The sequence below is a fragment of the Pholcus phalangioides genome, unplaced genomic scaffold (assembly GCF_987345545.1).
Source record: "Pholcus phalangioides strain wild (caught in Gottingen) unplaced genomic scaffold, Ppha-v1.0 ptg000022l_1, whole genome shotgun sequence".
In the NCBI taxonomy this organism is placed as follows: Eukaryota; Metazoa; Arthropoda; class Arachnida; order Araneae; family Pholcidae; genus Pholcus; species Pholcus phalangioides.
The window spans coordinates 18,677,256-18,690,786 of NW_028301615.1; the positions used below are offsets into that span (position 1 = coordinate 18,677,256).

Genomic DNA, 13,531 nt, shown 5'->3' on the forward strand with positions numbered 1-13,531 from the left:
AATTTCAGAGATGTCCAGATGAAAAATATTATGCAACCATACTGAATAAATCAATTTACTTGAAAATAAATAATACCACGATTTATGTATCAAGATACTTTTTGTCTCTAAAAATACTTTCAATTTTTATCAATAAGTTATTATGCACATGCTGCTTAAGAGTACATAAAAACTATCTCAGATGTGTCTACAGAGTTTAATGAATAACAGAAATGCCACTTGTATGGTGATTTTAGAATATGAATACAAGCACTATCCACAGTATAGCGATTTAAATCACTTGACTGTTTTTAAAAAAATCATTGATTTAAATCACAAAATTTGAATATAATTTTTTTCTTTGTATAAGAAGTCAATGTTTGTATTAACTTCAATGATATTGAAAAAAGTAATCTAATATACTCAAAAAATCGTCAATGAATAACGCACATACCAGGAAATACTAAAAAAATTCTTATGCATTTCGACATGCTATGGGTGTCGTCTTCAGAGGATAAGAATATCCCGCTGACTGAGTTTCCCACTTGGATTATACAAATGTAAGTACCAAATCTTCAATCTTGGTTGCTTAGCAGAACGAAAAACGTTTTGAAAATCCATCATATATTGGGAGGGTTGGCTTATACACGGGTCAATTTTTCTTAGGAAAGAAATTCTGCCAGAGTTCCATCACCCCCCTCCACCTAGGGAAAAAACCTACGTCTGTTCAAGTTTAACATCATGGCGAGATCGAAGCAAAGCGCCTGCATGTAAGTCTTTTGCAACCACCTGATTGGCTGCTTGTGAAATGGAGCTATCCAATTGCTCTAATCAAATTTTCTTTAAATTCCCGCTCGCAATAAATTTAAGCTATGGTGCTGTGATCGGCAGTGTTGATTTATTGTCGTTTACTAATTTATTTTTGAAGACCTGGGTGTATGTGCCTCGTAGAAGTCACGGCCATGACTTATATTCATTACAAGCAGGAATTTAAAGAAAATTTGAATAGTCCAATAGAATAGCTCCATTTCGCAACCAGCCAACCAGGTTGTTGCAAAAGACATGCAAGTGCCTCACTTCATTTTTACCACTGCATCTGACTCGAACAGAAGTATGCTTTTTTTGTTCTTCTCAACAACTGAGATTGAAGATTTGGTACTCAATACAAGTGGGAAACTTAGTCAGGGTGATATTCTTATCCTCATAGCATGTTGAAATGTATAAGGAATCTTTTGGTATTTCCTGGTATTTGCCTTATTCATTGATAATTTTTTTATGTATTATTAGGCACAGCCATCTACTCTTCCGTAACCTAGTATAGTATGCATGTTATTGAAATGTGGTTAAGTTCTTCCTTAAAAGAAATATAAAAGATCTGGTAAATATATACTTGAACCTAATACAAGATACAGTGCAAAAAGATATTGGAGATAAACTTAGATATAACTGCACTAAGCATTTGCAATGCATTATAATGGAGCAACAGGGTTCTCCCCGCCCCCCCCCCGACAAAAAAAACACAAAGTTTTTGTATAAAGCTTTGAATTCTATGCCCTAATTACCAATTTAAAATAATAGATGTTGTACCAACATAAATGATATTGGACATGAAATTTTAATGCGAAAAGTGAGTAAAGTTTGCTTGTTTTTTTTACCAAAACTCATTAAATCTATGGAAGAATACAAATGTGTAAATTATCAAGCAACATCATGAAAGTATGAAACATAATAAATGCATGCATCAATTGCACAAGAAACAATCTTGTTAATACAATGTATTTTTTTAAAATTTAGTTGATGCTAAATGACTCTGGCTATACATTGAGTGAATCATGAAACCTTGCATCATATGTGTGATACTGAGTTGCCAGCAGGCATCCACTGTAAAAGGGGGGGGGGGCCCTCCTGAATAGAAGTACTTCTCTGCAACAGAAATGTTAATTCATGAAGTTAATTTGTGCATGTGTGGGCTCAACATTTTTTAGGAAAGAAATTTATCTGCGCCTTTAACAAGGAAGAAAAATATCTCTTTTGTAACTTAGTGTGAACATGTTTTCCTTGGCAAGTGAGGGGCCCCAGGTTTGATTCCTGGTAGAGGCAGAGATGAATTTTTCTTTCCTAAAAATCAACATCGTCAAAAACAATAAGCTTCTTCACACAACCTCCAATTTTCTGTATATCTTGCAAAAAAAATATATGATTTTTTCATACCCTGACATTATCTTCTGATAACCATGTGTCCATAATATAGATACAGGTGCCTATAGAAACACCCTGGGTTTGCATTTTTCTTATTATCTCATTATTTCTTATCTCTCATATTTTTCTTTCTCTTCATTTCTTATTCATCAGCACATAAACTAGCTGTAAATGCAGCATCACAACTTTCTGCCATTCAGAATTTGGGACCACAAGTTTTTTTTTTTTTTTTGATGAAGCTGCCAATATCAGATCTTAAAAATTACCAACTCTTGCTTATCTCAATTCCTGTAAAACTGATCATCCCTTTTACATACATGAGAACTCAGCAAATTACAAGACTAGAGGCAGTACACATAGTGGACTTAGCAATGTGGACTTAGTTATAATGAAGCAAGCATAACCTTTGCAGTGTTTTACAAAATGATGTATAGTGAATTTAAAAAGTACACTACATGTAATAATTCATAATTTTCTACATTGAAAACAAATTGAAAGATATGAATGTATACTTACTCGACATACTAACAATTTCTAGGAGATCACCGTCTTGATAAATATTTACAACATAGTTCAGTCTATCTGTAAAATGGAAGAAAACAAAATCTGTAACCTTTCATGATGGCAGTATTTGAAATTAAAGCATAACAGAAATGCTTACTGATAAAACTCTGCAACCAAATTTTCAACAGAATTGAGTTAGAGATGCATAATCAAATGAATACTTTAACTACACTGAAGCATCAAGTTACACTAGGGCAGTCATTTCAACTTTTTACCGGGGGGGGGGGGGGGGGGCAAGGGGACAAACAATATGTACTCAATGTATGTGTATATATATATACCATTTTTAGTGTATTTTTCAAAAGCTGGGGGGGAGGCCCAAATGACGGGCTTGACAGATGAATCTTATGTGCAGTTTCCCTAACAAACTAAAATCATTTGAAAAAAAAAGAAACATTGGGGAAAAAAGAACCACGAATCTACTAAAATATAATTTTTCCAGCTGTAACATCTGGCAGTAAGCCTTTTGTAGGCAATAGACCAAGGTGTTGACTTAAAAGAAGCGGCCAAGAAAGAAACCAGCTTAAAAGAAGCAGCCATGGCCTACACAACCCCTCAACTGTGATTGCATCAATTCTAGAGCCATAGTTTCATATCAATTACAAGTGATGGAATTTAATATGAAAGGAAAACCTGTTCAAATCATGATTTCCACTTAATTGCTTTTATTATATACACAAGCCTTGATGTTCACAAAAATGACTCATTATTCTATGGCAACAGGTGCACCCGCACAGGGCCCACAAAATGGGCCAGCAGGGGCCTAAATTCGAATTCTTGCACAGGAATGGCTAGCTACGGCCATGTATGGAAAATACAATTACTAAAAGAAATATATATTACCATGAGAGGTAAGTGTAGCATATTCATGTGTTTCTGAATAAGGCCCCAAAAGTTTGCAGGATTCTAAGTCACCTTTTTCACTGGTATCAATACAAGCTCTGTAAAATAGTCATAAAATTAAATTAATGACACATATTTACTGTGTATATAGTCGTCTTATCAATAAGAAGCCCCATAAATTTAAAAAGATTTGGGTCATACACATTATGTGGCAATAGCAAATAAAGCATTAAATACAGTGAAACCTCAATATATCAATACTCTGAAGACAAAAAAAAACCCATTGTAGAGGGGATTATCGTTATATCAAGGGGCAACAGAATTTAACATTAGAGTATAGACATTTCCAAACAAGACTAGAAAATATCGCTATAGAGGGATTTATCATTATATCAAATATCGTTGTAGCGAGAGTTTACTGTAAAATTATACTAATGTAAAATTACTCATGCTTCAGTGACCCCAAATTAATTTAAAGAAGGTTCAAATGTAATAAATTATATTATCAGAAGGTATTTACTGAATGAATAAAGAAAATTTTCAAATAATTAGTAAAATTACCTCCACATATTCCCGTCATGAAAAACGACACAATCATATACAGGTCCCAAGTTGTTGTATTTCTTCTCTAAGGTATTCAGCACTTCAACAGCTGCTTCTAGATCCTCTTTGAAGAGTTTTTTCTTTGGGCAAGGCTTAACACAAATAAATACATGAGCAGAGTTAGGGAGATGGGAAGGCGCACTTTTAATCAGAATCGGCAAAATAAATTTTTCATGTGGTGAAGAGGGAAAAAGTCAGCTATTACCTGTGAAGTATTTTGAGGATCATCATTAAATTCTTGCAATTCTCGGGCTGCTTTGGCTTGTTGCTGTTTATGATGTCGATCCCAATTCTTATCCTTTTCTTCTTTCTGGAAGGAAAATAAAAACCGATTGGCCAACAATATTATATTTCTTGAAATACAAAAATCACTTGAAATCAGCATTAAAATATTATATATAAGCAAGTTATCTTCCATAGTTAATTATCTAAATTGTTTATCTTTCAAGTTATACAAATTTGTCTTCAAGAATGCAGTACCATAGATTGATTACAGCTGTTAAAATGCTGTGATCCCTTGATCTACGCGTCTCTTGCAAGTGATCCAATTTATGAGTGTAAAGTATTTGCAATAGAATGCACCAATATATGAGCAATTATCATTGTATACCTGACATTCGTGAACATAAATCCTTTTGAACAAAAGAAACTAGATTTAAATTTCAAAACAAAAATTATAAATACCTAAAACCAGGGCTTGACAATAAAAAGAAATAAAAAATATATAGGCACCAGCCCTATTTTTTTAAGGAGTCAAGTATAATTTGTTCTCCATGTTGCACAAGACACCCTCATGATCATTTTTGTTGCACTGCAGTCATTTTCTGCACACAAGGGCTAATTAGACTGGAACATACAATTTATTGTTGAGAAATTGGTGGGCTATCCCCTCGATGTGCGACTCCCTGCAGTAGCAATCTTTTTCTGTGGTCATGCTGCCATTTCTGTTGTGCCTGTGTCAGTAAAGTTTCTGACAAGGATAACATGGGTATCGAACTCGCGACACCTCTAAACATCCTCTGGTACTTTAGGCAAGTACCTTATTGACCTTTGCTACCGTGCCCACATCCTCATGAAATAAAAATTTTATGTCATCCTTGGACAGCAACTTGACAATCAAATATAGAAAATTTTAGGAATCAATACCAATTTTCTAGTCACCATGGCGATCTGGCATCTGGGATTTCCTGCCTAAAACGTCTCAAGTAGCTACAGTGCATCAATATTATTGGGCATCTTGTCTGTATCTCATCTAATATTATCAATTGTGATAACTGAAGAAAAATAATGAATATTCATTGTTCCGAAATTCTCAGTTTACATGATATATTTACTCACAACAATTCTATCTTTGAGGTTTTTTGGATAAAGTTCAAAACCATTTTTCAGACCAACATGATACAAATTCGTTGGGTTCTTCCAGCTGGATGGTATCTGAAAAGAAAAGTATGACTAGATTAGTAAGTCAACAGAACTTGCAGGTCAATAAAACAGCAGCAAAAAGGCTATAGCTGAACCTGATACTTGCAAGCACCCCCAAAGCAGAATGTTTTGCATTGTTCTGCCACAAGCCCTGGGGGACTGAAAATGTTCAGTCTCGTAAAATTCTGCAAGATTGTTCTCCAGTGGCACTGATTGTTCTGTGACATACGTCACAGATTTCGGCATATTCTGCTTTAAGGGCAAGCACCATGCTGCTTCCATAAAAATTTGAAGAGTGCTCGATGACAGAAAACATCAAAAGACTATTTTTCAAAACACTGTATGCAAAGTGATCTTTGAAATGTTTTAAACTGTAAATACATTATTTACAGTACTTCATGTAGCTTTATACTATATTTATTTGATTTTTTTGCATTGCATTATACCAAAATTAAAAACAACTATGGTGTGAATGTAATTTCCACTAATTTCATAAATATTTCATGTATGTCAAAGTACAGTAGAACCTCAATTATCCAGGCTAATGGTGGGGAAAGGTGAACACTGATAATCAAAAAACAGTTAAGCCGTCTGAGAAAAAAAAAAGATTTAAATATCTTTCCTCCAATTTTGTTATTTTATGTATTTTACCTGTTTGAAATGACTATCCACTCATATTATAAGTATAAGCATATAAGAATATATACACTCATATTATAAGTGTGAAAAAATCTAATAAAAAAATCACACTTATTGAAGGATAGCCGCACTACACTAATATACTGGATTTCATTGATGGTAGAAATACAGAACCTCAATTATCTGGCTAATGTTGGTGAGGTGACAACGGATAACAGAAAAACCATGGTTATCCTTTTTATTGTCCGTCTTTCTGCACACTTATAAAATATACCACAAAAATGTCACAAACAAGGAATAGCGATGATCCAGCTGATGAGCCATGCAGTCACGTGACTGCATTCAAAGTTACACCATTCTTGTGCCTTATCTTTGAACGGCAAAAAAACAATACATTTTGACTAATTACCCCTGGCATTTCCTATAACTGGGTGTAAATCTTCAAGTGCCGATCACCCCAGGACAATGTCTGGTTCTTATATGTGCATAAGAGGGCTGTCGTTTCAATGCATTGACGTACAAGTTCAGCTCTAAGAATGGGGGCGGAGGTTCTGTTAAAGAATTAATAAATCCAGTTCTACAGAATGGAAATGCTTCTTTTCATCACAACCTTCACAAAATTTTACATAACCAATGAAAAAAATATACGGATAGGGAAGAACTAAATGTGAAATTTTTGTAGCACAGATAATCAAGGTCTTACTGTACTATTTATGATTTGACTCCAATCATTTCAAGACTCAGATTTCAAATCAATAAAAAGCTCACCTTCAGTTTACGCCCACTTAATCCCTGGATCTCCCCGTCAATGCCCTGCACCACAGTTGATGTGTCAACATCTCCTGCTCCACTTCCATCCATCATCTCGATGATTTTTGGTTTTCCATCGCTAGTTTTCTTTAGAAGTAAAAGAAATGAATAATATTTTTTACAAACTGTTGCCAAAGAACATTCATTAAAAAATCTGAAAATTGATACACATTCAAAAATCCAGAAAAATGAAGTTTTTCAGAAGTCACTAAAATGTTTACCTAAAGTAAAAATATAAAATCAATGGATAAAATGGTCGTAAAAATTTTACCATGCATTTCAATAGAGCCCTGGGAAAAAAATCAAGATTTAGGCTAGTATCTCTTCCCCCCTCCCCTCAAACCTAGCAGCGCTAGAATCAAAAATGTCTAGTTAGTTGGTGGATGCATACTGCTCGAATTCAGGGAACACACACTGAATCATGGCATCAACAATGACTTTGTGATAGTTTGGCAATACCATCTGCCCTCAGTACTAGTGGATTTCATATTCGTGATTGTCGTATTTGTCTGCCTTTTTTTTTTTTTGGAAAACACTTTTGCAGGGCTATTTCTCATATTGGAATAAAATATTAATAGTACATGTTAAACCAATGGTTCTAAAAACCCTTTTAAATGTTTATCCAGTGCTTCTGATGAACTGTTGTTTCTGAAAAATAAATTTGGCAAGAATAGATGCAGTAATGACAGACAACTCTACTCGTTATTACTGCATCAATGGATCTACGATCAGATACATAGATAAAAAAGAACTCAAAATTCAGTCAGTAGATGCTGTACCTGCAAGACTGAAAATTCTATATCAAGATCATTGAGTCTCTCGAGCAGAGTGTTGTTTCTCTGTGGTTGCGATCATAAGATATTCAAGTCGTGTATTGTATAACTCGCATACCATCCCCAAAGCAGAATGTTTTGAATTGTCCTGCAACAAGCCCCCAGATAACTGGAAATGTTTTGCTATAAAATTTCCCATAATAGCGTTTTCAACACTTTTCTTAAAATTGTTCTGTGACTTACGTCACAGTTTATGCCATATGGGACATACCATAACCATCATTTTTTAACTCTGCAAATCCACGAACATAGAAGGGAAAGAACAAGTCCCACCTCTCAGTGTTTTGTACGAATAATAAGGGGTCTGTCTGGTCAAAATTAAGGTCTGTTTTTTGGACCCTTCAAAAAATTCTGGATCTGAAAAACAGACCCTTCACAAAATAAAATTAATGAAACCATAAATTTGGCATTTCATTTGTTTTATGGTAGATTAAATAGATTATTTTACCCACATAATAACGTATTCTCACAAAATTAATAACCATTTTCACAATAAGAAACATTTTCACAAAAACTGGACCCTACAATAAAAGTCTAGACAGACTCCTGATAATAAAAAATCGTACAACGAAAACACTTTTCCTGGAATGATTTAAACAGTGTTTCGTTCCAGAAGTCTGAAGGCACCTCGACAGTAAAGACGTGCTATTCAAAGTTCTTTGGATATTGCCTCCTCCCAGCGTCTAAGGTGAATTAGAATGATTTAATGTATATATGAATTGACATCATTATCGTGCCCCCCCAGACTTCCGAGTCTATCTCCGCCTATGATGTATATATATACCATTTTTAGTGTATTTTCAAAAGCCTGACCCCTCCTCCCCCCAAAATGACGGACCTGTTGCCAGCCGTCACGACCAGAAACTCTGTAAAATCTCTAGGGAAGGACAGCTGAGTCTGGTCAACACCCCTCTTCTTTAGGGGGTGTTGTTGAACGTACTCTTCTTTGAGGGGAGGTGTTGTTCTGGTGTCCCGGGCACTGGACCAGGAAGGTCGCTTAACTTCTTGTCTTTCCGTTCAAAATTACAGGGAGGGGACGCCAAAATTGACACTGCGACCCCCCCCCCCCATCTGCGATAGAGTAAATTATTGTTTTTAGTTACGGCCCTGAAAATTACAGAGTAATCACAACAGTGACACAAAGAGTGCTGTTGTGGTGGTCAAGTGGTCATAGTGAAGGACTCGCATCACGATGACTCGGTTCAAACAGAGAAAAGTTCAATGAGATTGTGAGCTAAAAATTCTATTTAAATGGACAATAACAGTGAAAACCTTCATTAGGAACAACAAGTATAATCTAGGATGTTACATTTCCAATCTCGATCCCTTATTTAGTTTAAGAATGTTTTGTTTGTAATTTTTTTAGTTCATTTTTTTCCGTTTCAACATCCATAGTATTATTCCTTTTTGGTAACTTTTTCCCTTTGATAAGGAAAGACATCCGAAAGCATGTCTGTTTCACTCTTGATGACTTCTCAACATGCTTTTAAATATTTTTCTCGCCAAAGAAACAAAATTGCCAACACATTGCCAAAAGGGATTATACTATAGCTGTCTCCCCTTACCAATTACAAGAACAATATTGGCTGAGAAAATTGCCAAATCTAAATAGTACTACTATTCTGTGTGTTCAAATTTCAAAGTCCCTTCCCCAAAGTCATGGGGGAGGGGGAACCTAGAAAATGCTCCACTTGTGAAACACTAACTTTATTATAGTAATATCTCAGTTTTCATTGACTTTGGTTATCATCGATTTTTGCTGCGAAACAGTCTCATTTTTATTGCTGTGCCCACATGACCTCCCCCCAAATTTCCATTCACTTGCTCAATGTGACATTGCTTCTCATTGTGTGAGCATCGCCTCGCGCGTTTAGCCAAACAATTCCATGGGATTAAAGAAAGTTTCCAGAGCCAGCAGTCCTTCGAAGAAGGTGGTCATGCCCTCTATTTTAGACAAATCTTAAAGAAGCAGCGCAGACAGACCTCTTGTGTGACGTGGGTTCACTGACTCTGGAGCTGGTCCTAGTGCCACAAGATCAAGAAGGCAAGTCACCCCAGATAGTGCCTTGATAACTAAGGTCCTTATGGGGAGCAGGATTCCACTTCCGAACAATAATATCAGCACCTCTCTCCGCCTCACCGTCTTCCACACACCAAGAGTCTTCGAAAAGTTATAAAGATGTAAATGCCATGTTAAATGTTCATTTATTCTTTACAATAGACTTCTATATTAATTTCTTATTGTTTTTAGTATTAAACACTATATTTATTCTCTATAAAATGGGTTTTTGATATTATTTTGGAGTATCTAGAATGAATAGATCCAATCAATTAGATTTACATCGATTGCCTTGGTTTCGGATTTCACCGATTGTTTTCGGTTGGATTATGGACAAAAACAGAGGTATCACTATAATTGAAACACTACGTCATCACACACAACATCACTAAATTAACACAGGTAAATTCCTAATACACAGTATACTGCTGCACGAACTATTTTATCGCCAGACCCGATTTGACACTTTTGCTAGGGTTACTAGTAGAAAAATAAGATCACTTAATAACATTTAAAAATGTGCCAAAAAGGATGATGTTGGTAACATACCATTATTTTGGCATAACCTAAAATTTGGAGACAAAAATATATACGGGATTGATTATGGGAATCAACCGAAATCAGTTCAGTGGTGTAATGTTTCAGTTATAAACAAGTTGGCACTGTAATATGAGCCAGATTTCCACAAATGCAACATTTACTAGGGGCATTTAGCCCCCTCCCCCCGATTTTGAGGAGGGCACTCACAAAATAATGACACCATTTTGATTCAGCTACTTCCTCTGCTAATATCGTTCTTGTAACCGATAAGGTTTCAACCGCCATTGTGTATTAGAAGAAAAGTTTTATGGGCTGTGGAACCAACCATAAGTCATACCAGCAATGGCCCAGGAAAATTCTCTTTGAATAGACAACGATAGTGAAAACCTTATCAGTTAAGACCCCTCAAAGTCATGGAGTCAACAGCAAATGCCCCACTTATGAAAATCTGGCTCAAATTAAAGTACTAATTTGATCGGAATCAAAACACCACACCACTGATATTTCATGTAGCCACAGCTTTAATAAAGGCTCTTCATATAATAACAATAATGTCATGAGGGTGGAAAAAAAAATTATCAACCTCTACACTTAGAAATGTTTTGTGTACATTTGTAAGTCAATAATTACTTGTGGCATTATTGTTTAGATAATTTCACATTGTAAATTGAAGAGTAAATCACATATATATGAATTGATTTAAATATTACATGAAACCCAGGAGCACTGGAGTCGATCCTTATGTGAAGAATCGCAATCTTGATGCCATCATAATCAAGACATTGGCCTCTCGTTTAGAAAGGAGTGCCCAAGGTGGGAACTTGCAAAATTCATCGGACAGACATTATTTCCCATTAAATTTCTCTACTTTTTCAAATATCTATGTTAAGGATCCCGAAACTACACTTATCTGTTAAGGTAATATATATATATATTTATAATATTTGACTTCATAAATTATTGAGAAGAAAATTAACTCAGTTAAATTCCCAATACACTGTATACTGATATATGACTGGAGTTGATGTGCAGTAAAGTAGCAGAGCGATAGGATTACCCAATAATGTTTAAAAATGCACCAGAGAGATAGGTGGCATAGCTGTTTTTGAGCAACCTAAAACTTGGCAGCAAAAAAAGTACACCACATAGCTAACGCTTGTTATATCCACAACCCCACGTTATAGCTACCATTATATTACACAACGACTGGTAGGAAAATAGTCCTTAATGTCTATATATAACTGTGCTATATGTTTTCCTTTCGATATGACCTCCTAATATAACGTTAGTTTTCCATGGAGGTCATTATAACGAGCATCAGTTCTATTAGGAAATAACTACCGACTCATACCGCCGACAGAACACAAAACTTCTCTTCCGACAGACAATGGCAGCAAAAACCTTACCGGTTACAAGAACGACATTGGCTGAGAAAATAGTTACATCTAAATGATGACACGATTCTGTGAGTTTTTTAAATTCGACGCCCTCCCCTACCCCTCAAAATCATGGGCTCCACCTAGCAAACGCCCAACTTATATAAAAACCTGGCTCGTATTACAACAGTACTGACTTGATTATAACTGAAACACTACACCACTGCGAGTGTTCATGCAACCACAGCTCCAATAAAAGCTCTTCATGTAATACCAATAATTTCTTGAGGGTGGAAGAAAATAACACAGTTTGGCCACGTCTACGCTTAAGAAATTGTTTTGTATACACTTTGCAAGTCAATAATTATTTGTGATGTTATTCTAGAGAATGTTACGTTGTAAATCTTCGTAGAACCAGTAAATTACATATATGAAAGGATTTGCTAATTACCTGAAGCCCAGGGGCGCCCGCATCAATACCTGAGTCCAGGATGGCAATCTTGACGCCCCGTCCATCATAATCGGGGTATTTCACGAGGAAAGAAGCGACGTTGGTCTCTCTTTTAGGGAGGAGTGCCCAAGACGGGAACTCGCCGAATTCGTCTGACATTATTTCCAAGATCTTGTTCACTTTGCGTGTTCTTCCAGTTTATATATACTGTAACTATATTAAAGCTGCCCCGATACAAACTCCGATTCTCAGTACCGACGTCGATCAAATGAGCGATTGTTGAAAGCTCAAGTTAGAAAGAGTGATCAACTGGAACGTATGCGCGATTTTCCCACATGTGAAGTCTATGTACTTCTGCAAAAAAAAAAAAAGTGCTCTGTCATATGCTGTCGTTTTCGGGTAATTCGTCTGGTAACCACACTCCGTCGAAAAAAAAAACTTCCGAGACGTTATTACTACGCTGACCATATTTACTTCAGAAAAATTCGGTAATTTGCGAGATCTCAAATACAGCAGATTTCCAGCTCCAAGGCCATCATTTCAACTTTTTCCAGGGAGGGGGGCGAGGCTAAGAACATGTACTCAATGAATGTATATCATGGGCGGAGATACGGAGGAGGGGCGGGGGGGGGCATTGCCTCCTCCCAGCGTCTAAGGTGAATTAGAATGATTTAATGTATATATGAATTGACATCATCATTATCGTGCCCCCCCCCCCCCAGAAATAATGACCAGACTTCCGAGTCTATCTCCGCCTATGATGTATATATATACCATTTTTAGTGTATTTTCAAAAGCCTGACCCTTCCTCCCCCCAAAATGACGGACCTGTTGCCAGCCGTCACCAAAAAATGATGTTGGACTTGACTGCTGGAGGTAACGACCAGAAACTCTGTAAAATCTCTAGGGAAGGACGGCTGAGTCTGGTCAACATCCCTCTTCTTTAGGGGGTGTTGTTGAACATACTTTTCTTTGAGGGGAGGTGTTGTTCTGGGGTCCCGGGCACTGGACCAGGAAGGTCACTTAACTTCTTGTCTTTCCGTTCAAAATTACAGGGAGGGGACGCCAAAATTGACACTGCAACCCCCCTCCCCCACCTGCGATAAAGTAAATTATTGTTTCTAGTTACGGCCCTGAAAATTACAGAGTGATCACAACAGTGACCCAAAGAGTGCCGTTGTGGTGGTCAAGTGGTCATAGTGAAAGACTCGCA

At 36.3% G+C, this 13,531-nt stretch overlaps 1 protein-coding gene across 1 annotated transcript in view; it reads right to left on the minus strand.

Annotated features, from left to right (window-relative positions):
• TppII (Tripeptidyl-peptidase II) overlaps nucleotides 1–12,756 on the minus strand; it is a 48,815-nt gene extending 36,059 nt beyond the window's left edge. The window contains exons 1-7 of the mRNA XM_089249834.1: nucleotides 12,319–12,756; nucleotides 7,018–7,146; nucleotides 5,527–5,622; nucleotides 4,394–4,498; nucleotides 4,147–4,280; nucleotides 3,586–3,683; nucleotides 2,695–2,760 (exon numbers count right to left, since the gene is read on the minus strand). Of these exons, the coding sequence (XP_089105960.1) occupies nucleotides 2,695–2,760; nucleotides 3,586–3,683; nucleotides 4,147–4,280; nucleotides 4,394–4,498; nucleotides 5,527–5,622; nucleotides 7,018–7,146; nucleotides 12,319–12,477 (787 nt within the window). The 5' untranslated portion in view covers nucleotides 12,478–12,756. The remainder of the gene's footprint in view (nucleotides 1–2,694; nucleotides 2,761–3,585; nucleotides 3,684–4,146; nucleotides 4,281–4,393; nucleotides 4,499–5,526; nucleotides 5,623–7,017; nucleotides 7,147–12,318) is intronic.
• Nucleotides 12,757–13,531: the final 775 nt, after the last annotated feature.